The 26,842-nt window shown below is 35.9% G+C and overlaps 4 protein-coding genes across 23 annotated transcripts; 2 read left to right on the top strand and 2 right to left on the bottom strand.

Moving 5' to 3' along the window:
* The first annotated feature begins 689 nt into the window (after window positions 1-689).
* LOC111916723 (protein JINGUBANG) lies at window positions 690-2,537 on the top strand. Its single transcript, XM_023912381.3, has one exon. It carries the CDS (start codon window positions 900-902, stop codon window positions 2,124-2,126), a length of 1,227 nt encoding a protein of 408 aa, XP_023768149.1. The 5' UTR covers window positions 690-899; the 3' UTR covers window positions 2,127-2,537.
* Window positions 2,538-9,387: 6,850 nt separating this feature from the next.
* LOC111916788 (uncharacterized) lies at window positions 9,388-12,852 on the bottom strand. Of its 20 annotated transcripts, XR_008230446.1 has the most exons (8): window positions 12,656-12,850; window positions 11,883-11,989; window positions 11,521-11,630; window positions 11,270-11,356; window positions 10,907-11,054; window positions 10,134-10,241; window positions 9,702-9,876; window positions 9,388-9,618 (listed from the first exon to the last, which is right to left on the bottom strand). XR_008230446.1 is itself a non-coding variant. In XM_042899119.2 (5 exons), the coding sequence occupies exons 1-4, from the start codon at window positions 12,585-12,587 to the stop codon at window positions 10,215-10,217; spliced, it is 300 nt and encodes a 99-aa protein (XP_042755053.1). In that variant the 5' UTR covers window positions 12,588-12,851; the 3' UTR covers window positions 9,388-9,618; window positions 10,134-10,214. The 20 variants fall into 20 exon arrangements, 1 of the variants encoding a protein (XP_042755053.1); XR_008230445.1 differs by having other exon boundaries at window positions 10,907-11,356; XR_008230438.1 differs by having other exon boundaries at window positions 11,270-11,630.
* A 4,162-nt stretch (window positions 12,853-17,014) lies between these two features.
* On the top strand, window positions 17,015-21,588 carry LOC111916787 (alpha-mannosidase I MNS5). The gene is made up of 15 exons (XM_023912447.3): window positions 17,015-17,306; window positions 18,374-18,416; window positions 18,501-18,566; window positions 18,633-18,694; window positions 18,763-18,862; window positions 19,033-19,215; window positions 19,295-19,343; window positions 19,423-19,602; window positions 19,696-19,816; window positions 19,970-20,051; window positions 20,120-20,205; window positions 20,287-20,387; window positions 20,490-20,631; window positions 20,711-20,861; window positions 20,943-21,588. Exons 1-15 carry the CDS (start codon window positions 17,167-17,169, stop codon window positions 21,171-21,173), a joined length of 1,737 nt encoding a protein of 578 aa, XP_023768215.1. The 5' UTR covers window positions 17,015-17,166; the 3' UTR covers window positions 21,174-21,588.
* Window positions 21,589-22,899: 1,311 nt separating this feature from the next.
* On the bottom strand, window positions 22,900-26,725 carry LOC111916786 (uncharacterized). Its single transcript, XM_023912446.3, has 11 exons — window positions 26,461-26,725; window positions 26,317-26,355; window positions 25,942-26,033; window positions 25,440-25,689; window positions 25,235-25,354; window positions 25,072-25,147; window positions 24,767-24,975; window positions 24,461-24,569; window positions 23,944-24,036; window positions 23,655-23,815; window positions 22,900-23,551 (listed from the first exon to the last, which is right to left on the bottom strand). The coding sequence occupies exons 1-11, from the start codon at window positions 26,629-26,631 to the stop codon at window positions 23,036-23,038; spliced, it is 1,836 nt and encodes a 611-aa protein (XP_023768214.1). The 5' UTR covers window positions 26,632-26,725; the 3' UTR covers window positions 22,900-23,035.
* Window positions 26,726-26,842: the final 117 nt, after the last annotated feature.

Here is a 26,842-nt window from a genome sequence, read left to right on the forward strand (position 1 = left end):
ACCTGGAAGAATCAAATTTTGTTTCATCTGTATGTACACATCTTCTTTGAGCAACCGACATGATCATGACTAATATCTTTTCCAAGGAATAGAGGGACTTGATTACTTGTAACCAATGTACGTACGTATATTACCACCTTAAGGACATGCCAGCTGATTTACTAATACCATTCAGACCCTCAAATTTTCTGTGAAATTTGGTGAAGGGTTTTCTCGCAATTTAAACAGTGTATATGGGAACACTAATCTTGTTTTAGATGTATATATGTAAGTTCCAAAATCAGGACATCCAACAGGTTAGTGAATAAACTTTTCTTCATGATATAGTCCATATATAAAGAATCACCATATACATATTGGGTACTCATCAACAGAAACCATGACATAAAATGTAACTTGAATTAAAGGAGCTCCATATATAACTAGTTAGGCGGCCATGGAAGTTTCCTAATACCATGAAAAGGGAAGATTTGTACGGCCAACACTACGTGTCATCCCTAGGTTAGCCTGCACTATGAGACAGATGAAAAAAGTAACTTGAAATACCAGAAATGGCAAGTTTCACAAAAAGTAAATGAAATCCTTTAGAGGGACATAAAATATCCAATAAATATATACATGTCTGGCCTTTACCAAGGCAAAGGGAGGTTGTGGATTATACTAAATATGTTTCCACTTTACACATTAGAAAGATGAAGAAAGGCGCAAACTTTAGTGGATAATGCTGATCATCCAGCACCAATGTCAAGGTCCATCTTGGGGTCTATATATGCAACACATGTTGGAAAAGGTTGAATGGTGTAACTTTTCACTTGAATAATATCCTATACAACCCTTTTGCTCAGAACATTTTTAATTGCTTTTCATGCTTCTACGTTTCACTTTAATTATACTGCAAGATGTCACATCTTACTTCTAATAACTCCCAAAATGGCTCTAGGGCTTACCTTCACCATGACTCAAGCATCTTCTCCACCGAGAAAAGCCTTCCAATGATTGACACCTTCACATCTGAATCCCATCATACAGTACTTCATCACCTACCCATCGCATGCCACCACTGCATCGCTACAATCGGTCAAGGCCATAATTCCTACATCTCCTCTATGGTCATTGGGGGACAGTTTCTATACACAGGTTCTTCAGACAAAGAAATTCAACTATGGAATCGCAACGGGTTAAGCTCTCATATGGATCAAGAATATCTAGCTGATAACATGGTAATCAAGGGAAATGGTGCAGTAAAGTCGATGGTGATTTCAGGTGATAAATTATTCAGTGCCCATCAAGATCATAAAATCCGTGTGTGGAAAATCAGTGGTCATGAAACACAACAGTATAAGCTGACACACTTGGCTACACTCCCTACACTTGGTGATCGAGCCCTTAAGCTTCTAACACCAAAGAACCATGTACAGGTGAGACGCCACAAGAAGTCCACGTGGGTACATCATCTTGATACTGTATCAGCACTAGCCTTATCCAATGACGGATTGCTTTTATACTCGGTCTCATGGGATAGAACACTAAAGATTTGGCGGACATCTGATTTCAAATGTTTAGAGTCGGTAGCTAATGCACATGATGATGCAATTAATGCACTAGCATTGTCTAGCAATGGAGATGTGTATACTGGATCAGCTGATAAGACAATCAAGGTTTGGAGGAAGGCATCAGAAGGCGAGAATCATACACTGGTTGCTATATTGGAGAAACATAAATCTGGGGTAAATGCCCTAGCACTAAGCATTGATGAGAATATGCTATACTCTGGTTCCAGTGATCGATCTATAATGGTTTGGGAGAAGAATATTGATGATGGAAACACAGTGGCCGTGGCTGCGTTAAGGGGGCACACGAAGTCTATCTTGTGCTTGACTGTGATATCGGATTTGGTGTGTAGTGGCTCAGCAGATGAAAGCATAAGAATTTGGAGAGGTATTGGCAGATTCTACATTTGCTTAGCGGTATTGGAGGGACACAGAGGCCCTGTGAAGTGCTTGACAATGGAAAGGAATCAGGAATACGATGATGATCCATCTGATCATACATCTTCTTATTTCATCTACAGTGGTGGTCTGGATCGTGACATCAAAGTGTGGCGGATTTCCATCCCTTCAACCTAGACTACTTCAATTCCCTCTCTTATAATATGTATGCTTGGGAGCATATATATGTAGATGTATATGTAGAAGATTCTTCTTATCCACTTTATGTGCTCTAGTATGGATCGCAGGAGAGAGACAAAACGAGATATAGTATGTTCCATAAGTTTTACGAGGTTTCCAGATGAAAGCCTTAATATTGTGCTACTATATATAATCTGTAAGACAGAAGTGGAGAGTGTGCTGTGTGCATGGTTACCTTGAAGTTGCGACAGAAATGCATTTTGGATACTTCCCATAGGTAAACCTGAACTTGGGAATTCATCCTAAGTTTTCTTTATTTATCCTTTCAAATAACATCGCAAATAATGATGAGTTTATTCATATATATCATGGTAATTACTAATTAATGCTAGCTTAATTATAGTTTTATATGATCTCATTAACTTTTAGCCTATATATATATATATATATATATATATATATATATATATATATATATATATATATATATATATATATATATATATATATATATATATATATATATATATATATATATATATATATATCCAAGCCGAAAGGTTAATCTGTTGTTGTGTCTGGAAATTTATTAATTAAATATATCTCTAATCAGACGGATATAATCCTTCGGTAATATAATTAATAAGCATCGTCAATCGTAATTTAATTGGTCTCTGATTCTTCGAAAGTAGCGACAGAACTCATCCATCGCTGTTGCCTAATATTCTAGTGTGAATTATACGACGCTGCCTTTGACAGCGCATCGGGTCAAGATTTATTTGTTACTGCCGCTCTCCAAAGTCAACAAATACATTAATATAATTGCAACATTTCAACTTCACAACATGTTTTTCTTTAGTATGATTAACATTTTTCAAGAGAGAGGCTTCTAACAAGTCCACACTGGAGAAAATCATGAAAGTTGCTTTTGACCTAAATAGTTTTTGATGACAACTTTACAAGGATTAGGTTCAAGATTTGATGTTTATCTCCTAGGTTTAACTGGACAGGTGTAATTATGTGTACAAGGTTCATCAGAATGTAAGGTGTTGTTTGTTTTTCCGAAGTGAATCTGTCTGAAGTCTGCAGACCACCTCTGCAGCAGAAGAGGTGAACCAAAATGCTGCAGACTGTAATGAGAAGCATGTTTGTTTTTTTAACGTCTGCAGACTGCTGCAGATATTAAAAAATTTAAAATAAAGTAATTTAATAAACCGAAAATAGTTTGTTAATACCAAAAGTTTAATACTTGTAGTCTTAAAACATTGAAATAAAATTCAAACAACGAAATTAGTCTTACAATAACATTTTTAAATAAAATTCATACAACCAAACTTTAATAATTTTCATTCCATATTTTGCATCGATTGTTCGGCAATTTCATCCCGTAACTGGCTCATATATTCACGGTCCGCAGCAGTACCATGTGTTGGAATCTCATCTTCATCATTATCAACGACCGCATTGTTATTCTGAACCGAGACATTTGGTTCATCATATCGTGCAAAAAACTCATCACGTAGTCCCTCTCTTCTTATAAAATTATGAAGCGCAAAATATGCTAGGGTAATGTTTCGTTGTGTAACCAACGAGAATGGTGTCATCCTCTTCAGTATAGGGAATCGTGCTTTCAAGACACCAAAAGCACGCTCAATGACATTCCGAAGTTTTGCGTGTCCATGGTTAAATTTTTCTTTATTTGTTAATGCACGTCTTCGACGGAAATCTCCAAGCCAATACCTAACATTACGGTACGGTGCCATAAAACCTCGAATGTTTGCATAGGCGGCATCATAAAGATAATATTTATCTGTAAAAAAACAAAAAAAAAAGTCATTTATTTTCAAATAAAGATAAAACTATTTAAATAACCATAAATTTACCTGGAGGTGGAAGCGGGAATGGTGCATGTGGATTTGCTAATGCTTCTGATAAAATTCTAGAATCATGTGTTATCTCTTCCCAACCGGCAACAACAAACGTAAACATCATGTTAAAGTCACATATTGCCAATACGTTTTGGTAACAATCGTCTTTTCCCCCTACTTCTATATAAATCATGTTTGTTTGCAGGGACAACAACATGTATCAAAGTGTCATCAAGTGCACCAACTGCTCCTTTGAACACCCGCCGTAGCCTCCTATTATGTCCCGGAATGTTTGGATTCGGATTAAAAGATGTTGGTACTATAATGTCATGTGCGAAAAGCAACATTTTGTCCAACACTTCATGAAAAAAACTTATGAATTGTTTGCTTTGAGTGTTGAAATCTCCGATTGATAATCACATAACGTTGGTTATGACCGATCATCATCAAAAACATAGCCATCTTCTCCTCAACCGACACATGTTTGCTATCCTTTAATGCGTAGTTTACTCTAAAATGAGCACATAGCCGGACAAATGATTCACGAGACATGCGTAGCACTTCAAGACATTGTAGAGGATTACGGTGAAGTAACTCTAACGTAAATTCATGTCCTGTGATTTCCGAATCGTTGTCCCGCACTCGTTTGACACCCATCTTCCAAAAGTAACAGACGTACAAGTACATAAGAATTATGAGTAGTATCTTTTTGTCGTGATCCATTACAAACCTATTAATCAAGAAAACATATAATAACTTAAGATAATAATATAACATAAGATAATAATAATAACATAAGACAATAATATAACATAAGATAATAACATAAATCTCAAGTACCAAAAAAATATAACATAAATTTCAAGTACCAAAAAACATATCATAAATCCCAAGTAGCAAATAACCAAATGACATTCAAGTACCAAATAACCAAATAACATTCAAGTACCAAAACATATCATAAATCCCAAGTAGCAAATAACCAAATGACATTCAAGTACCAAATAACCAAATAACATTCAAGTACCAAAACATATCATAAATCCCAAGTAGCAAATAACCAAATAACATATGAACTTAACGAACAATCTTTCCATCCTTTAAAACTCCTAAACTTGTAGCTGTCATCTCGATCCATCCTCTTAATATTTGTAGATCATTAGGCAAATTTACCCACATCTCTCTAATATTCATGGTCCCTCCAAAAATGTGATACGCAACAAATCATATAGGGTCTATTGGGTCTAACTCGAGCAACTCAAGCTTCTCTAAACACTGGGGAATTGTTGGCCTTTGAGTCAAATGGCGTAGAGCTTTTTGCATCTCCAGTGCTAAATCATCAGCAGTAATAGAAGCTTTAGGCGAGGCACAAGAAGGTGGATCAGGTGAGGCACTAAGAGCTCGAGGTCTAGGAGTTGAGGGTTTAGCCCTTTTGTTGGGGTTACCAGAAGGTGAAGCAGCATAAGGTGAATCAGCAGAAGGTGAAGCAGCAGAAGGTGAAGTCTGAGTAAAATGTTCACTTGTATGATTGGAAAAAAAATCATCTTCATCTATGTTAATGGAAGGGGTGTCCAAAAGTTGTAATGGTGCGCCATGGAAAGAAGTTGATCCCGATGGTGTTTGAGATGTGGCATAGCTGAGATTACCAGATGCACTGCTTCCATCAAAGAGTTCTGCACAAAGCTCTAGAAACAATAATGGGACGGTTTTCAAAGAAGCGGCTTTCGGATGGAAAGAAGATGATCCCGACGGTGTTTGGGATGTGGCATAGCTGAGATTACCAGATGCACTGCTTCCATCAAAGAGTTCTGCACAAAGCTCTGGAAACAATAATGGGATGGTTTTCAAAGAAGCGGCTTTCGGATGTCCCTAAACGCAATCAATGTAACAAAAGTAATATAAGAATAAATGACAACTATGTAAACAAAATACATATAAATATGTGTGTGTGTGTGTGTGTGTATATATATATATATATATGTATACCTTTTTAAAGTCCTCCCACTCCTCATTTGTTAAGTTAAAAGTATTTGTTTGTGGGTTGTAAAGGTTTCCAGTTTTGTTTTTTAAGTATAACCATCTTGTGTATTTGGCTTTAAGGTTATCATAGGCGTTTTTTAATTGTCGTTGATTCAAATCCACGCCATACTTTTCCTTAATAGTTGTTCCTAACTTGTGTCATGATTGTTTGTGCAAACTCAAACCTTTTCTACCCACGGTTTGCACTTCTTCAATACAAGTTTGCAATAAGCATTTTGTTTGCTCATTGGTCCATGTATGTTTATCTCCCATTGCTAATAACAAAAAAAAATAGAAAACATACTTTAGCTACAAAGATTAATCATATTCCAACATAATCAACAAATAAGTTTAGCATATTCAACAACAATACATCATGAATGAAAAAAAAAACCAATATAAGCAAAGATTATGATTTCAGCATGGAAACTTACATATAAGTTTATGATATCAGCATAAATCAACATTCAACATTCAACAAATATAAATTTCAGCAGAAAATCTGTTTAAAGAACAATATATCATAAATTTTACATTCAACAAAGATTTTAACAAAGGTTGTAACATCTCAGCAACAAAATCCTAACTCAAATCAAAAAATTGGTACTCAAATTCATACAATTGGTACTCAAATGCATAAGAATCAGAAAATTGGTACTCAAATTCATACAATAGGTACTAAAATACATAAGAAATCAGAAGAAAAAAAAAACAAAAAATGTTTAACTGATCTTGAAACCGAGGGCAGCAAGAAATCAGAAAATTGGTCCTCAAATTCAAAGAATCGGTACTCAAATGCGTAAGAAATCACAGAATTTGTACTCAATTTCATACAATCGGTACTTAAATCAATAAGAAATTAGAAGAAAAAAAAACAAAAAAAAATAACTGATCTTGAAACCAAGGGCAGCAAGAAATCAGAAAATTGGTCCTCAAATTCAAAGAATCGGTACTCAAATGCATAAGAAATCCCAGAATTTGTACTCAATTTCATACAATCGGTACTCAAATCAATAAGAAATCAGAAAAAAAATGTTATCTGATGAAGATCGAGGGCAGCACGATGGCAGCAGCAAGCAGCGACGGCGACCGGCGTTGCAGAGGGGAACGGTGAAGGCGACCGGCGATAGGGTGGCAGCGGAGGCTGGAGTCGAGTCGGACCACCTCTGGATCGATAGTTGGCTGCCGAGAAGAAGAAGGAGAAAGAACGAGAAGGCAGCGGCTTTTTTTTTGTTTAGGGCATAGAGTGTTTTTTTAGATGAGGTTAGAAGTAGTTAGAAGAGTTATGTCCATTGCTGTGTGGGGAAGAGGACGGGAAGAGGTTTTTGAACCTGAAGTCTGCAGAAAAACAAACTGTCACGAACCTAAAAGTGTTGCGCGTGTGCTGCGCCACGCAGCACTAAAAGGTTAGAAGAGTTTTTTTTAAAAAAACAAACACAACCTAAGTCTACGACAACAGCTGAAGGTGATTAAATAACTATGCTTAACTAAGTCAACTTTACCCACCTATAATTAATAAAACCCATACTTGCACTAATTAAGAACAAGTGCGACATATGTGGGGTTCATTTCTATCTCTGGAATCTGGATGCATGGAGTTCTACCTTATGATCGAGATGATACCAACGTAGATCATAGTATATATGAACTTTTTCAGTGAAAAAACTATTGGATTTTTTCAGAGAAACGTGTTAAATAACAAGCTTTATGGTAAGAGTACTTTTTTCACTATTATTTTATTTATTTAAAACTATGTGAAAAAGCTCTCATATACTTTAATAAGTATTTTATTTATTTATCTATTATACTACTTCTATGATTGTTATTGTGGGACTATAAAAAAAACTATATGAAAAAGCTCTCATATAGTAAGTGTTCGTAAAGTTTTAGACTGATGATGTGGTGTTGATATGATAAAAAAAAACACTAAAAAGCTTTGTGAAAAACTCTTTTAATGTGCATGCTTAAAAAATAAAAATAAAAATAAAAAACACAACATGACGTAATTCTTACATTCATAGCTATGAAAATTAATGAAGTCCAGATATTTATGAATAATCATAATCAAGTGACATGACATGATGTAATTAAACCTTGAAATTCAACAATTATTTGGTATAAACTTCAACCATTTGATCATTTTGATTAATCATAAAGTGAGGGAGCATTAGGTGAAAATATCATTCCTTAAGACTACTATGACTAAATATGTAACCACTATCTTTATAATTTATTATGCCTTTCTAATTGTTGAATTGTGGAACGTGATGTCCAAATTTAACCTGATGATAGTCTAGAATTTCTATTATAAGTTATTTAACACTCAAGAAACGGATATTGTTAGCCTACTATAGAATTTCTGTACTCTTCAATAATAAATTTCCTTAGAGTAAAAAAAAATAACAAGTTCATGTGGTTTTAGATGATTATTATGAGCCCGAACAGAAAAATACTTTCAAATGTAGTATTCGAGTTTTTATTATACTTTATTTAAATTTAATATATGTTTTCAAAAGTTAGGTTTATGATTTAGCTTGATTACCCAATAGTGACATGATCTAGCCGAATATGATGAAAGAGCACAACATGGACAAGTAGTGTCGCCTAATACGTTTTTGGGGACACCCATCCATGGGTCAAATAATTTATATGGTGATAAATAAAAGCATATATAATAAGTCATCGAACCTCCTAACCTCTCCAATATAACACATCTAATTTTTTTAAGAAAAAAATCTTCAGTACAAGATAACTTATTGTAATAACAAATAATCAACCAAGAAGAACATTTAAAAGAATAAAAAAAAAAGCATATTTTTGAAAAAATATAAGATGTGTCACAATAACAAAAATTAAGGAACCTAATTCAAAATTTTGTATTGAATGCATTCTTTTATCTTACACATAATTTTTCAACCATTTTAAGGGAAAATGACATATATACCTTATTAAGTTTCTAGGGTTTACTCATTCGGTCCCTAAAGTGTTTTTCGTGTTTTATTAAGGAACAAACTTGTTTTTGTCGGGTCCATTAAGTCCTTTTCGAATAAATGAAGCAGTCATCCGGTTATTTTGATGACGTGGACTTTGACCTTCAAAAGTCCACTTTTCCTTTCACTTTGTGTTAATCTACATGTAGAGGTGTATATGACAAAAAGAAATTACAAAATGACAAAACTACCCTTAAAACAATCTTTTATTTATTACTCTCTCTTTTCTCTTCGATCGTCTTCTACATCTGAATCAATTAAAAATAAAGAAAACCATCATTTATCTCCTTAAAGAAACTGATAACCACAAAATGTAAAGCTTCATTTACTCAAAATTATCCCTCTCCTAATAACCACCAGTACAGCCTGTAACATCCCAAATTTTGGGTCCAAAAATTTCATTTTTAATTAACTGATTATAGAAACATTCATAAATAAACTACGTAAAATTATATCATTTCGTAGATCAATATATCATGTCTGAAAACCCGAATCATAAAATAGCAACATGTCAGAGTACAATCCCAAAATATCTCAAGTGCGGAAAATCAACGCGTGTGTGTATGATGTGTTGCTACCGCGCCAGCTCCTTCCCCTTCGCTGAAGAGGTACCTGAAACCAAAATTGTAAACTGTAAGCACAAAGCTTAGTGAGTTCCCCCATCGTATCACATACCATACAATCACATAGCATACATATTGTCGGGCAATTTTGGGGTGTCCGACCTACCCGGTAGGCCATTCTGGGGTGCCGACCTACCCATGTCAAGCCATTATGGGGTGATGACCAACCCTGTCAAGCCATTTTGGGGTGCTGACCTACCCGTCGATCCTAACCGACCCTCGGGGACTACTCCACCCCCTACTGCTACTATCACATATAACATATCATGTCAGCATATAAACATATCATCACATACTGTCAGACATATGCGGGGTGCCTGACCTACCCTTCGGTCCTAACAATCGCACTCTACTACTGTCACATATAACATATCATGCCAGCATATAACATATCAGGTAGTAACAAACCTAGATGATATCACAAAGACGATCATCTAACATACAACTTCTACTGGTGGGCCGACATTGTGGTCGTAGGCCCACCGCTACTGAAAGGTAACTCACCTTGAACGAGTAGTTGTTGATAATCTACGTAGTAAATCTCTGTCTGCTGCTGCTCCGAAAATCCTCACTACAAAAAATATGTCATTTAGTGGCACGCAAAAAGTGCCACTAAAAACATAAAAAAAGTGTCACTAAAGGTTTCTCATAGAATCTGCGACACATATAATAAATGCCACTAGAAATGCTCCCACTAAAACCCTTTAGTGACACTTTTAGTTTTTGCCGCTGCAATTTTTTAAGCTTTTAGTGACACTTTTTTGTTTGACACAGTAGAAAAAAAAATTACGGCACATATTTTGTGCCATTAAATGGCTCGTTCTATTCAAAAATTTATTTGCCACTTTAGTGGCACTTGTTTATTTCTCATAATACAAAAAATATTTTTGGCACATATACGCAAGTAAATACTAATTCAATTTTATAATTTAGGCTTACTTATATCAACATAATTTTTATCTATAAAAACAAAAATTATAATACGCAGAAAACAATTAAAATTCCATTATTTTTTATCAATATTTTTAAACTTTTTGAATCAAATATGTCTAAATGTGGAACCAAGTACATGCTAAACATAGAGTAACAAATAAAACAAAAAAAAAAAAAAAAAACCTTGAAACTTAGGGGGTGTTTGGCTTAGCTTTTGAGAAGCCAAAAGATCTTTTAGAAAAAGATAGAAGCCAAAAGATGTTTGACAAAACAATTTTAAAACCTACTTTTGGATTTTTGATACAAGGAAAATCAACTTTTTGGAAAAGTTAGGAAAACCTGACTTTTTGCAACTTTTCCAAAAATGACTTTTGGCCCTTAAAAAGCTAAGCCAAACACCCCCATAATTGCATATGAACTTCTTTCCCAAACTTCATGCTAAGTTGAATAAATCTTGTTATCTTGTACTCTTGAATTAATACTAGCAATTTCCTGTCCAAAAACAAACAATTATGATTCAAAATACAGTTAAATAAGGCATAATTTAGAAAATAAATAATAATTAAGCACAAATTAACTATGTCGATAAGAACAAACTGAAGACGAATGCAACATAGAGATAAGCTGGAAAATGATAACTGCATCAAATACACTAGAGAAACATAAAACCAATGTTGAGGTCCATATTGGAAAAACAATCTACTTACAGATGCAAAAAAATATGACTTTTAGTTATACCAAGTATTGATCCATCTGGTCCCATGTGCACCGATTAACACAACCTCATGCATTATCTTCCAAGATTGTTTAGACACAAAGTTAATCATGATTCATATCAGATAAATATTCAAAATATTAAAAATGATACAATATATAATAGATATGAATCTATGAGCACAAACTAAACACCCTACAAGTGTATGAATATGGAAAGAAGCCAATGATAAAGGAACATTACCCGAAAAGACATTGAGCTAGAAGATAAATCCCAAACTTTGAAGGGTTTATACACGATCCTTTCTCGAGTTCCGACATCCCAAACACTTATTTCACCATAATTTGTTCCAGCTGCAAGATTCAATTTGCACATAAAGTTATAACAATCTATATACCTTTTTTTTTCTCCAATCCTTAAAGGAGCAATAGCACTAAAGCCAAAAGACCGGGGATCAACCTAAGAGAATACTTTAAGTTATATATGATATAAATCATAATTTATGTCTAATTGCAGTTTGAACATCAGGCTAATAAGGTCAAACTACACAGACATAAAAATCTAGGTGATTGACTTGATTGATCTCTTTTAGTAGAGTTGTGTACCTGATTGATCTCCTTCAGTTACAGAAAGCTCATAACTTTGATCATTAATCTCACTATCAATAGGGATATCAGTTGAGGTGATGAATAACCTCTTATGCCTACCCATCCTGCTATAAAACCACAACAGATAAGCACATGCTATATCATATATAAAAGTTGTAGCAAAATCAAGGAAATAGACAATGATGCCACCAACACAACTGAAGAAAACATGCTATATAGCTCCTTACAGATATATATAAAAGTTGCAAATGGAGTGTAATTCAAGAAATCAGACATGGTATATATAGCTCCTTATAGATTTCAGTTCTCCATGTGAGGATGTTCTATTTTTCTACATATTTTTCGGATTAATTCATGTTATAATCTTTGTATGCTTAAGGTAGTTATTTAATCTTAAGATAGAACGTAAATCTTATGGCAAAACAGGATTGATTAATTTCATCTGTTTCAATTCTTCACATTACACATAAATCTAATAACTATTACAACAAGATAACGATTGATTCAGCAACTAAGCTTTTCAAAGTGCATTAATCGGTATCGAATTTTTCACAATATTAATCCATGACATAATTAAGAATAAATCGTTCTAATATAATACATTAAGAGTAGGAATAGAAAGCTAGCAACAGAATGAAAACTTAACTCAGTGTATAAGAGTTGGACTAGGAGGATTGAAGCTAAAATAGACATGAAATACATGTTTGGGGAAGAGATGTTGATAATAGTTCAAAAATACAGCACCGATGATGGTGTAGGGAGATGACGACCTGTAGTGCGGGAGTGTGATTGTGCGGCGGCGTGATTGTGCGGTGCGGACGAACTGGAAGACGGTGGCAACGAACTAGATAATGGTATCGTGATGGTGCAACGATGGCGACGGGAGGGTGGTGATCGTACGCTCAAATACTCGTTATTAGCTGGAATGGATTTAGGTCTGAACTATTTGGGGCATATCAATGTTACATAAAATAATTTCCCTTCAATTAAATATACAATTAAAATATTTTTTTTATCTAAATCTTATTCCATTCACGTTTCTTTGAATAATTTATAAATCAAACTCTATTAAAGATATTAGTTTTTTTATAAATAACTTAGAAAACGAAGTAGCCTATTGTTTATGTATGTCTAATATTCTTTTCTCAATTTATTAACTTTGAAGGTCACCAAACTTATCTTTTTGCAATAATAATAATAATAATAATAATTTTAATAAAAGAAAACTTTTAGTGGCATATTAAACATAAATGGTTAAGCGTCATTAAATCCATTAAATTTTATAGTGGCACATAAAATATGCCACTATAAACATGTTATAGTGGCACATCACTCATATGCCATTAAAAATGTATGCCACTAAATGACATTTAGTTTGTAGTGCCTCCGGCTATAATCCCTACAGAAACACTTAGTCAAAGTATGATATCTATTCTTAGGGTGAAATGACCATTTTACTGTTGGATTAGTGTCTAAGCCCGTAACCATATTTGTCAAGTACGTGACCCGATTGTGCATGGTCCTTTTGGGTTGCCTTCACCAGAGCAACTTGACTGGAGAAATAATAGAGAAAGAGGTTATTATGATTTATTAATATGCTATAAGAATAATATATTAAAGGAGAAATCATATTTGTTTAATTAATATCGGTCAATAGTTAATTAAGAATTAATTTTGTGATCAAGTGTAATTAATTAAACTAGAGGGGCTGAATTGTAATTATGTGATAGTTACAAAATATGGTAATGGTTATCCTAAATATGGGTTGAACGAATTCAAGGAGATAAGGATCCTTGAAATCGTCCAAAGGATAAACGATAAGGAATTTCAAGGCTTATCTTATGATTGCTTGGTGGGCAAGCAACTAGATAAGGATAAGGACTGAAACCCTAATATCTACACCTATATAAAGACCCCTAAGGCAATAAGAATTCGTCTATGACTTTTCTAGGGTTCCTAGGGACGAATTTCACACCTCTTCCCTCTCTCCATTACCTCTCCATTTGCTCTTGGTGTTTGTGAGCCATTAGAGGTACTACACTTGTGGTACTTGCTTTCAAAGACAAGAAGATTCAAGATTTAAGTTGTTATTACAATATAACAACAAGAGGTATGTATTTCATCTTTCCTTGTGGATTTCGAAATTCCTAGAATCCTTTTAGGGTTCTTCAAGTGTTCATAATGTTGTGTATCTAATAGTGAAAACATAGATCCAATTCTAGGGTTGCATGCACACATAGGATTGTTTGTTCAAAACCCATCATTTACCCTTGACCAAGTCCAAGTCAAAGTTAACTTCCAGTTAACCCAACTCGTCGAGTTGGGCCGCCAACTCGTCAAGTCCCTATCCTTTCATATGTCCTTCTTCACGACTCTACTCGTCGAGTTTGGCAACGACTCGACGAGTTCTCCTTCTAAAACAACCCCGAATGAACCTTTATCCGACTCTCCGAGTTGTATGAACAACTCGTCGATTTCATCTCCATCATAAGAAAAATTCCTGCCCTCGACTCATCAAGTTGTATGAACAACTCGTCGAGTTCATCTTCAAGAGTTGGGAGATTGCCTTGGACTCACCGAGTTTGTTCATGCACTCGCCGAGTCCTATGAACTCCAGGACTATGGCTTAGCCCAATACGTTGGGTCACTCCCCCAGGCCCTCTAAAACCTTTCCAGCACTCCACTGGGTCTCTTTGACCCATAATAGAAAAGGGAGTCTAACCTTAGACTCGCTGAGTCCCAAGAACGACTCGCCGAGTCGATATTGTCCAAGTCTATTTCTTCGATTTCTGGCGTACAACTCTTGTCCAAAAGATAGATCTAGGTCCCTAAACTCGATCTAGCACGTAAAGTTACGAACTTTACGTGCATGCATGGGACTTTGAGCCTAAAAGGCTCTAAAAGAGACTCTCAAGTTGCATGGGTGCAAAAGCAACCCTTTTCTGCCTTAAAACTCCTTCATGGACCTAGATCCGAAGCCTCCACCCCCAACCATGCTTGCAATCATGGTTGGTTACCAAGAATGGCTTATAAAAGCCCTAAATCTCTCCAAAAATGAGATCTAGCAAATGGACAAGCAAGGTATCGATTTTATACCTTCTGGGGACTGCAAATGATGCACAAACTTGAACTCCCTTGGTCTTCTCTTGATCCCTCTAGGCCCTTCCTTCTTCCTTGTGATTAAAATCACCAAAAATCACCACAAACGCCTTTAGATCTTCACACACACAGTTAGGGTTTGCTATGGGGGGGTTTCTGGAAGCAATAGGGACGAAGGGTGGCTGGATGAGATGCTTAAATAGGGTGCAAACCCCTTAGATTAGGGTTTTGTCCAGTCAGAGTCTACTCGTCGAGTCTGGAGGCCGACTCGACGAGTCCGTCATTTAAATCCCGCATCCAATCTGCTTCTACTCGAGGAGTTGGGTCTTCAACTCGCCGAGTCCCAGGCCAAAAATGCACAATACTTAAATAAAACACATACCAGGAACCAGGTGCTACAAATCTCCCCCACTTATTTTAGACTTCGTGCTCGAAGTCTGCTGCTCGTCCTTGGAAAAGTTATGGGTAATGCTCCATCATCTCATCCACCGGCTCCCAAGTCCACTCTGAGCCCTTCCGGTGCTGCCGTTGCACCTTCACCAACTCGACCCTCTTGTTCCTCAGATCCTTCGACTTCCGGTCAAGGATCGCCACAGGCCGCTCAATGTAATTCAGGTTGTCATCGACCTGAATATCCTCTAAGGGCACCATTGATGAGTCGTCCACCAGGCACTTCCGCAACTGGGAGACGTGGAAAGTGTTGTGGATCTGACTGAGTTCGGCTGGCAGATCCATCCTGTACGCCACCTTGCCCACCCGGGCTAAAACCCTGAACGGTCCAATGTACCTACGGCCTAACTTGCCACGTTTCCTGAATCGGATGACGCCCGTCCATGGCGACACCTTCAGGAGAACCATATCCCGGACCTGAAACTCCAGGTTTAATATATCATGTATTTATAAAGATAAAAAGAAACAAACCTATATATCATCTTGTATATGTAAACATAACTTCCTCCTTAACATTCATCTCACTTGTTTGAATACTTGCAAGAACTTGATCCTTTTATGTGTTATTCATTCAAGGCGATCTTCATGGATTTCTCCTTATCAAATAGGTAACAAAATTTGGTATCAAGATCACAGGACTTACAAATGGTATCTTAGAATCTTTGTCATTCAAGGTAGCCATCAATCCAAGACTTGCAAAAAATCTCAATACAAGGTCAGGCTCCAATGTCCCATATCAGCTCGTCATGTGCAACGAGCTGAAACACATAATGAAATTGTTGAAGATTTTATACAATCGTCTACTTTAGTACATTAAAGTCAACGTCAAACGGATCAATAAATTACTCGTTTCTATTATATACGCTCATATAAAATCAGAACTTCTTAAAAATGTTTTGTAATTGGGTTAACCTTCTTTATTGATCGTTGGGGTTTTGTTATCTTTTTTTTTCTAAAACTGCCTTGAAAGTAATTAAATCCAACCACGACATCAAAAATGTAAAATTGAATGGAAACTAAAAGTTACTAATATGTTTGTGATCTTACAAATGAGTAGAATGGAAATCAGAATTTATAGGCGTATCGGGAATGATATGTTTACCAACTGGTAAGCCCACACTGAAGCGGAGATGAAGAGAAGATGAGACGAAAGAAGTGACGATGAATATTGTTCTTGTTTCAGTGACTGAATGAAGAAGAAAGGTGTGACGTGAATGCTATTTGGGCATAAAGGGAAGGAAAAATACGTGAAAGTTAAAGAAATAATGAGTTATTGTAATTTTATCGGATGACCGAGTCACGGGATTGTTGATCTAGGTCATAATTAATTTGTCTTGTATCAAACAAGATGAATGACCGAATTAACCAAAAAATATTGATCAGACCCCGACAACATTATATCAAACAACCTATAAGTTTATTATTTATATATGTTGTATTTTTGTCAATATCCCTAATTTTTTATTTTTCTTAGTAAGTTGTTTATTAATCTAAATCTGACGTGGTTTGTTCTGATTGGTACACATGTTATGACATTTGTTCGTCTATTATTGGCCGAGAAAACTCAACGTCTGCCAGCTCAACGGCAAAACAAGAATTGAAGATGTGTAATCCCAGGTGCTTCATAACCCCAAAGATTTCTGATCGAACAATACCGTGCTCACTTGCCTCGATCTTTTGATTCGGAGCGAAATCACTTGCTTCTCTCCGAATCCTTGAGATTAGAATAGCAATGACTCGCGGCACAAGTTGTTGGACATCGCTAATCGTTTTTCTCTTAATATCTCCAACAATCTTCAACTCATCCATGTCCGAACTCGATTCGAGTTTATCAGCTAAGAGGAGACGCATGAGTGAGAAGGTGCGCAAGATGTAAGTCAATTTTACCTTGAATTTTCCATTTTAATCTTCTTTATACATAGAAATAGGTCGGAATTTAGAGATTTAGTGCTAAAATTGAAATATTAGCAGGTGAAAGTGGCAGAAATTTTGAGTCTTTTCTTGCTTAAGTTGCTTAGTTGGTGTCAATTGCTTATTTTTGAAATATTTATTAGGTTTGCCTTACTCATTTTTATGTTAGTTGACCATATAGGCCAACATTCAAGACATTTAGGTTACCAACTAGGGAACATATAGGGAGGTTGAAAAAGTTTTTATAAATCCAACATTTTAACTCCTTTTTAAAGAAAGGTGGTGATTGAATCATCATCTTCAAAGGGATTATTCTTTTATTGTCAGTCAAATAATCATAATCAGATTAATGAGTTGATTAAAGTTATGGTTGGTTAGGGGTAATTTTACTTTTTGTTTCAAATAGTTAGTTCTCTTTGGCCTATGCCTAATGTGCTTCTATATATCCAGTTATAGTCAATGCCTAACCTGCTTCTTCATATCCTATTCAATTGACCCTAATTGGGATAAGTTTTTGTAAAATAGTAATTGGGTCATTGGGTGTTTGGTTCGCTCTATTCCATGGCATTTGGCTGGAATTAGAATTAAATTCCATTCCAATCCCACCCTTGGTTGAAAATGAGTACGGAATTGAATTCAGTTGGAATTCACAAAATTCTTTATTGGATGGATTTCCACATTCCATCTGCAAGCCCATGTAGTTCAATTCTGAGGATTTCTTCCTTGTTAAAAATACTCAAATTCCCTTTTAAACTAATAATTTCAAAAATAAACACCTCTTGCCTCTCCATGTGCTTTTTCCCTCTTCTCATGCGTTCAATTCCTTCAGATTCCATCATTCCGATTCCTTCGAATTCCAATTTCTTTTACATATCCCAATTCCTTCCGAAACATTCCACAAACCAAACCATATGTCCCCTAAATGTAAAATAAATTTGAATATAAATTAAGCATCATTTACAATAAATAAGGCATACTTGGGGGTGTTGTATCATACTCATCATTAAAATACATTTCCTCTTTTGCAGGTTTTATCATGCATATGACAACTACATGACTTATGCATTTCCTGTAAGTATCCGACCTCCTATCAACAAGTTCATCACATATTATTTCTTTCAAAAACGCATACTAACCCTATTCATGGTTTTGCAGCATGATGAATTAAAACCTATTTCCAAAACTTTCACCGACTCTCTTAGTGAGCTTGGAAATTTAAAGGTTGTAACCTCTTCACCTGAAATTCATTGTTGATCACTTATATAACTTGTTCTTTTTTCATTTTAGCTTGAAAACTTACCCAAAGGGTACAATGGATCAGCACTTACACTTGTTGAATCATTGTCCAGGTACTACATGTTTTTTTCTTGATTACATTTAGGAGCATCCCTTTCATTGTTTCAACTCTTTCTTGCAGTCTTGTAATTCTAGGTAACAACACAGAATTCGAAAGGGCAGTTATGTGGCTTTCAGAAAATCTAAATTTTGATGTCGATGCAAGGATAAATCTTTTTGAGGTATATATATACACAACACGCCTCCTTGTTCGTTTCCCATAACTTGTTTTTATGTAGCTTAAAATTCAGTTTTCCAGATGTAAAACTTATACTTGTGCATAAAAGAGTAATGTTTATTGTTCTAATCTTGTTGGGTATCGATATAAATCTCCTTGATGGTTATTATGTAGTGCAACATAAGACTTCTTGGAGGACTTGTATCTGCTCATATTCTTGCAACTGATTCTACAAACAGGTTGATTCAAGGAACTTACAGCAATCAGCTCCTTGTTTTGGCTCAAGATTTAGGAACACGTTTTTTACCAGCTTTCATTACACCCACTGGTTTGCCTTACGCCTGGATTAACCTGAAGGTATTCATCCTCTCAAATTACTAAAATAACCCTTCACCCTTCACATAGTAATGCTTTATGATGTGAAATTATTTGGCAGTATGGTGTTATGGAGAATGAAACGACTGAAACAAGCACTTCTGGTTGTGGTAAGATGGCATCCATGTTAATAATACTTGAATGAAAAAGAGTCTAGATCTTTCTGAATGGGCTTTTGTGTGAATTTAGGATCTCTTATTCTTGAAATGGGATCTTTGTCACGATTAACGGGTGATTCAAGATTTGAGGATGCAGCTTTGCATGCTCTTCGGAAGCTGTGGGGCATGAGGAGTTCTCTGAATCTTCTTGGAACTACACTTGATGTAGCAACTGGAGAATGGATCGAATACTCCTCTGGTATTGGTGCTGGTAAGTTGATCATGCATGGATTTTAATCACTTCCTTTCACCTTAATATTTATAATTCTGATTCTGATGGTGGAATTATCTGTATCTGGAATAGGGGTTGATTCCTTTTATGAGTATCTAATCAAAGCTCACATTCTCTTTGGAAAAGAGGAATTTTGGAGGATGTTTCAGTCAGCATATCTTGGTGTTCAGAAATATTTCAGATACGGTTCATGGTAATCATTTCTTTATTTTCTCCCTCATGAGGTTGAGTTCAATTTGATCTTGAAAACTCTCATTTTTTTTCCAATGTTGAAATTAGGGTGGTTTTGCTATAAATTAGCTAAAAATATGGAACATCATGTGAAGAATTGGACTCTACACTGTAGGTATCATGAAGCCGATATGAGGACAGGAAGGGCAACTTACTGGCAACTTACAAGTCTTCAAGCATTTTGGCCTGGTGTACAGGTAAATCCATAAATTTTACTGTTACTGAGACTGTTTATTTTTTAATTTATAATGATTGTTGTTATTAGGTTCTTGTTGGGGATGTTGCAGCTGCTAATCTAACACATCGTGAGTTTTTTCATGTATGGAAAAAATTTGGAGTGCTTCCAGAAAGGTATGAAGCTTCAAACCTTTTGATTAAATTAAAGTTTTTCTTGTATGAAATATAATAATAGCAAATTCTGAAACTACTCAGATATCTGTTGGATCATCAGATTGTTCACCCCACAGAAAAGTATTATCCTCTACGTCCAGAGTTGGCAGAGTCAACATATTACATGTATCAGGCAACAAAAGGTTCTGACTTCTTGTTTCTATACTTTCTAATAATTCTTGCAAGTTTTGTAAATTTAGTATTTTATGATAAATTTATGTTTTTGTTTGTACTTTGTGCTTCAGACCCATGGTACATAGAAGTTGGTGAAGCGATTGTAAATTCCCTTAATTTACACACAAAAGTTGAAGGTGGATATGCAAGCATTAGAGATGTAACAACCATGCAATTAGAAGATCACCAGCATAGTTTCTTCCTGGCTGAAACGTAAGGAAGGGATCTATGATTTCCATTTTTGAGCATTTGAAATTATGTTGAAAGATGTTTTTTTCATTTTTATGAATAGGTGCAAGTATCTATATCTTCTGTTTGATGATTCGGCTTTGATGGGTGGAAATTATGTATTCACAACAGAAGGTCACCCTCTTCCTGTTGTAAGTGATTGGCATGAAAGGCTTCCTGATTCATACATCCCCCGTAACTGGACCTCCATCAAGGTACAAACTTCATAACAGCAAGTGACTTTTTTCTGGGTTGTTCTTGAAAGAAAATGAAATTGGTTTGTTTTATTACAACAGATTGAAACACAAAAGAAACAAGCTAGTGCAATGTCCATGCAAGTGTGTCCAGCGAATCTGTTGAAGCCTAGACTTGATAATGGTCAACAGATTGAGAGTGTTTGCCATGTCCCTGACACACGTGATGATCACAGATGTTTAACAGATGATGATTGTGGGATTGATTCATTGAATTGTAGAAGAAGATCCTGCAGCATGGCTGGCTACTGTGGCCTGTGGTTGTTGATATGAGGTTTAATTCGTTTCATTCGCCTCCAGTACAGTTGGTTTTGGGATGGTATAAAAACAGATGAGGGTTTGAGTCTGAGCAGTCATAGTGTGGGAGTTTCAATTCCAATGTGGATCTGGATCCTTGTACTGGACCATTGTGTACATGATTTACATCTCGCATGATGCTCTTGGGGCAGGGTGGTTGGAAGAATAACTTTTTTTGCAAAATCATGAGGTTTGATTGGATTTAATATAACTTGATTCGTTAAAAAGACTAAGAATTACACTTTCAAGATTTTTGTTTGAATAGTCTTGAAAGTATGTAATGGTATGTAAGAGTTTGGTTGGATATAATATAGGAGACAGAGGAAAGATGTAAACAAGAAAAGAGGAAAATTTAGCTTAATTTTATTTTATTTAAAGACAAATCTTGGTACTTGATGTGGGTTTTTGTACTCATTTTATCTCTCTGGTAGGGGTGCAAACGAGCCGAGCCCGAGCCTGGCCAGGCTCGGCTCGGGCTCGTTTAAGTTATATGAGGCTCGAGCTCGAACTCGGCTCAATTCGAGCTTTTCTTTTACTGAGCTCGGCTCGGGCTCGGGCTCGGGCTCGACTCGTTTTTATCGGGCGTGCCTAAATAAGCTTAAGCTCGGCTCGAGCTCGTTAAAAAGCTCGTTTACTAATACCCGAAATTCATAATTCCCCTAATATGTTTTTATTTTAGTATATATAAATAATAATAAATAATATTATATAAAGACTCGTTTAGGCTCGCGAGCCTAATCGAGCTTTGTGACATAGGCTTGAGCTCGAGCTCGTTTAATAAACAAGCTTAATATTAAGCTCGAGCTCGGCTCGGGCTCGTTAAAAATCGGTTTTGAGTCGAGCTTTTAACGATCTGATCTTGAGTAGCTCGCGAGTAGCTTGGCTCGTTTGTACCCCTACTCTCTGGTTAATTAAAATTTTGTTATGCATGACACAAGACGACACAACAAGTACTAAAGAGTTTCAAATGAAGTATTAATCATGTAAGAAATTGTTAGAATTTGAGGTCTTAAGAATATCAATATACTTAGATATTTCTTGGATCGTGATTGCAATCACTTTTCAAAATCTGTGATTTCGACCCTATAGCCAGGTGTATCACGAAATCAGATTGGGGATAATTCAAAGAATTTCAATTTAGAAGTCAAACCATTTGTAAATCAAAAATACAGAATATACCTTGTTTTTGTGTGTGTGTGTGTGTGTGTGTGAGAGAGAGAGAGAGAGAGAGAGAGAGAGAGAATGAATCACTATACAATTTTTGTGTATGAAAGTTTCAACCCGTTTTTTGAACCAAAAAACATTATATTAGAGGGAATGATAGTTATTGACGGTTGCATGTAGAATTGACGCCAAAATTGTTAGTGAATGCACATAACTAACACATGCATCATCATGATGTCATTTAGTGGGTTTTTGGCAAGAAAGTGCATGACTGAAGTCTCAAATGATACAAAAATCCGTTTAGGTTTCGGGGCGCTGCCCCTTGGAACCCCGTCCGCTGACCGGTTAGCAGAACCACCGTTAGAGGCTCTGCCCCCGGACCCTCGTATTCTCAAGTTCACATTCATCACACCATGTGTACACCCCGCACCTCCAAGCTCGGTTAGTAAATGGAGTTCGGCCTATCTCATTACTAAAAATAATTACACCAAAATATGTTGATAACACTAAAATCACCAACAGAGATCAATGCCCTCAATTTAAAGTTTAAACACAAAATCAAATCCATGAAATAACTCATCTTAGTTATACATTCTTTAATGCAAACATGTAAAACAAAAAGCTACCAACTTCAAAGCAATGTGTAATTATAATCTATAAACTACAAGACATCTTCAAAAACGCACATACAAAATTAGAGCTACCATCGTCAACAAGCTCAGAAAAATCCCACCTACAAGAAGCTTATCAACAACACCCCAATCACGATCCTGCATATTGCTCGTGGCAACTTTCTGATTGCCATTGTCTTCCATTTCCACAGTGGTCAATGACGGTTTTCTCCTCAATAGTAAACTAGGGATATTTTGGGCCTTTTGGGCTTCTGGGTATGAATCATTTGCATTTGCATTTGCATCAATATCACAACCGTTGGATCCACAAGCACAAGATTCGGGCTTTGCCTCTGAACATGCACATGCATCTTGTTGATCAAAGCAGGGTGAGGGTGAGCAGTTTTCTTTGTTGCTTGTATCCTTTTTGACCACCCCTTGACTTTCATCAAGAATCTTGATGACATCACCAAAAACAGACCACCTTCCAACCGATGTTATCTTTACAATTGCTGAAGACCCAAGCAAACTTTCAGGACCAACAACCAGAACCTGCACATATCCCTTTGTGTGGCCCACCTAATACATTTTATACAACGACACCATATAAGATCAACAGATTTAAACTATTGTAAGGTATTAAATCAGAAGTATTATACTTTTTTCTAACTGATTTACTTACAAGGTGAATTTCATCAGTTGCAATATCAGTAATCCATATCCTCTCCATGTTTCCTTCCATGCCATTGTAAGGTGTAAATGATTCAAATACTGAAGTCAATTCACGGCTTCTTTTCTTTACTATATTACTTGCCACCTTCTTCATTCTTGCAGCTGGGGTTCCTTCACTCATTCATAAACAGACTCATTTAGGAAGAAAAAAAAAACCATAATCAAATATATATGATTGTGCAAAAGTTTGCAACAATGCAGCAAACAAAGTAACTTTTGTTTTGTGTAGAAGGAAATACCTGGTCGAGGGTAGAATTGAGAAATATGAACTTGCGAAAACTTGTACTCCTTGATCAAATCAACTGTTTGAGCAAAATCTTCATCTGTTTCACCTGAATACCCAATCAAAAAAAAATATTTATTAACATTCAATGTATTAGGAAAAAAAACTGTTTGTATGTCATTCAATGTAAGATGCATTAGAAGACAGCTAGCTATACACATTATATTAGGCACACTAACAATATGTTTATACATGCTCTCTCTATCGTAACATTGCCTCTTTAAGTGGCAACAATTACTAAGAAAATACAACATACAAATAGAATTAAAAAAGATCATGTTTTGGATTTCCAAATATACCCTTTAGACAAACATAGCCTCCCAGAAATGAAAGCCTTTTTCTCAAATGAGATATGCAAGGGTTAGTAGTTATTTGCAAATTTGACACTCTGTTTGTAACTGTATGTGTAGTTGATACTTATTTTGATTTTGCAAAAAGAAAATAAGACAGAAAAGGAATATGTATATGCTAACCAGGAAATCCACAAATAATATCAGTTGCAATCTGCATCCCTGGAACAAGTTCAGTCAATGTATCTACCACCATCCGGAACTCCCCTGCTGTATATTCTCGTTTCATGGCCTGTCAATCACCAATGCCAATGCCAACAAACAAACTTCTTCTTCAGACCATAATAATAATCAGTGCTAATTGCAAGAAATAGTTACATATTTTATAGCATCCTGCTTACATTTTGCTATAAATATAAAATATAATTGGGTAGATTTTTCAAAGTACAATGATGATTTAACCCAAACCCTAACCCTAGAGTGACTTACAGTTAAGATAGCATCACTCCCGGATTGAACAGGTACATGAAGAAATGAATAGACACAAGGGTGTCTCAGGATTTCTGCAATCTCCTTCAAGTGCTCCAGAATATAAGGAGGGTTAGTCATCCCAATCCGGAGCATTGTGCTCCCATTTGATGGAAGTGCCCCCACTATTGCATTTAACAAAATTGGAAGATTTACTCCAATATCACGACCTGTTAGTTAACCCACATAACTTTTACTTAATCATCAAATAAATAGCATTGTTTCATTTCATATACTCAAACAAGAAGAAGAAGAAGAAAGATCACCATATGCCCCAGTGTCTTCACTGCTCAACCAAATCTCTTTCACTCCATCATCCACAACACTTTTCACACGCCCCACCTGCAATTTTCAGGATTTAAAAACATTGTTTAAAAAAAAAAAAAAAAAAAAAAAAAAGACAATGTAGTGAACAAAGTTATTGCTTACAAGGCTGTCAACCGTATAGCTTCCTAGATGACCTCGAGCATGCTTAGTCTTGCAATATGTGCAAGCCCCCAAACAACCAACATTTATCGGAAGAATTTCAACAAATTTGTTCTTCCTTACCTGTGTAGTAATTATTAACATTATTTATTAACCCAAACTAAATAATTCAAACATTACGTTTGCATTAAAATCCTAAAAATGAAACCTTAGGAAGATCAAGTGATGGGAGAGTTTTGCGATTCAGAAGTCTGACTTCATGGCCTTTAAGGGTCTCCTCAACAACCTCTACGACCCGATCAATTTGCTGAACTCCAACTATACTAACACCTTCAAGCTCTTTCAGATCTCGACTTCCTTGAGGCACACATCCTGCAACCACAAGTGGCTTTTTTGCACTTTTACATTTTGATATCAAAGTGTCCATGGCAGACTGGCTTGGGGACTTCACTGTACACCTGTATTATATAATCGATCCTTCTTTTCAACTTCAATTATCAACTTAAATTTAGAAACCTTCTATTGTGTTGTCCAACTGTTAGTGCTCCTTAACAAAGATGCCAATGGTTGAACAAAGAATTATATGTTGATTGAAAGAAGAACCAACAATAGTTAATGTTTTGTTTTCACTTCTATTATCTTTTAAAACATTTTCTTTACTTTTTGAAAAGCAGGCAGACAACAGGAAATAGGATAGAAAGATAACTCACGTATTTATCAGCCAAAGATCTGCTCCTTCTGCGTTGTCACTGATAGCATAGCCAAATGAGGAAAGCTGGCCAGCCATGTACTCACTGTCACTCTGCAAGTTCAAACAAACAACTCAAGAAAATCAATGGGAGCAAATAATTTTCGGAATTACGTTACTTTCTAACTAGAACACCTAATAACTACAATATTCATTTCGAAGTGATAAAAAAGGACAGCAAATTGAAACAAATTGATGGGAATTATAGCAATATAATTTCTATGAGCTTCGTTTGATAGAAATAGTAGGTTTGGCTTAATCATGGCAAGTTTCTAGAGGAGACTTGAGCAATTAATGCAGGTTATAAAAAGTGAACACATGAAACTAGAAATTGTACCTGGTTGTGTGAACATCCAAATGTCTTCAAAAAAATCGTCTATGAGATTGAGAGATAACAAAAGAAGAGTGAAATCAGCAAAAAGGCGAAGCAGAAAATGGAAACGATTCTCGCTCAGGGTATGAATATAGGGAGAAATCCAACCTGGGTGCCAGGGACTTGATGAGTCGAGGAGTTTTGAAGCAAAGATGATGGCTCTAGTTTATTGTTTTTCTTCTTTTTCATTGGATTTATTCCGACGGCGGCGGTAATGGGGAGTCGGAAACCGGGTGGAGCAGCGCCACCGCCTACCAACAAATCCTCGATGTCTTCCATGTCTCCGGCGACACTGGTCCGTCGACTGTGTGGGACTGAAAGTGGGGAGGAAAGAGGGCGTAGTAGCTGCGTATCAGTATCAACGACTGATGGTGCTTTACTGTTTGTGCTGCAACGAATATGGGCTCAGGACGATGGGATTGGATCAAGCCCAAAAGTACATGGAATTGGAATAACGATATTGATTAACTAATCTATTGTCTTAATTTAA

Source organism: Lactuca sativa, chromosome 1 (assembly GCF_002870075.4).
Source record: "Lactuca sativa cultivar Salinas chromosome 1, Lsat_Salinas_v11, whole genome shotgun sequence".
NCBI classification, from domain to species: domain Eukaryota; kingdom Viridiplantae; phylum Streptophyta; class Magnoliopsida; order Asterales; family Asteraceae; genus Lactuca; species Lactuca sativa.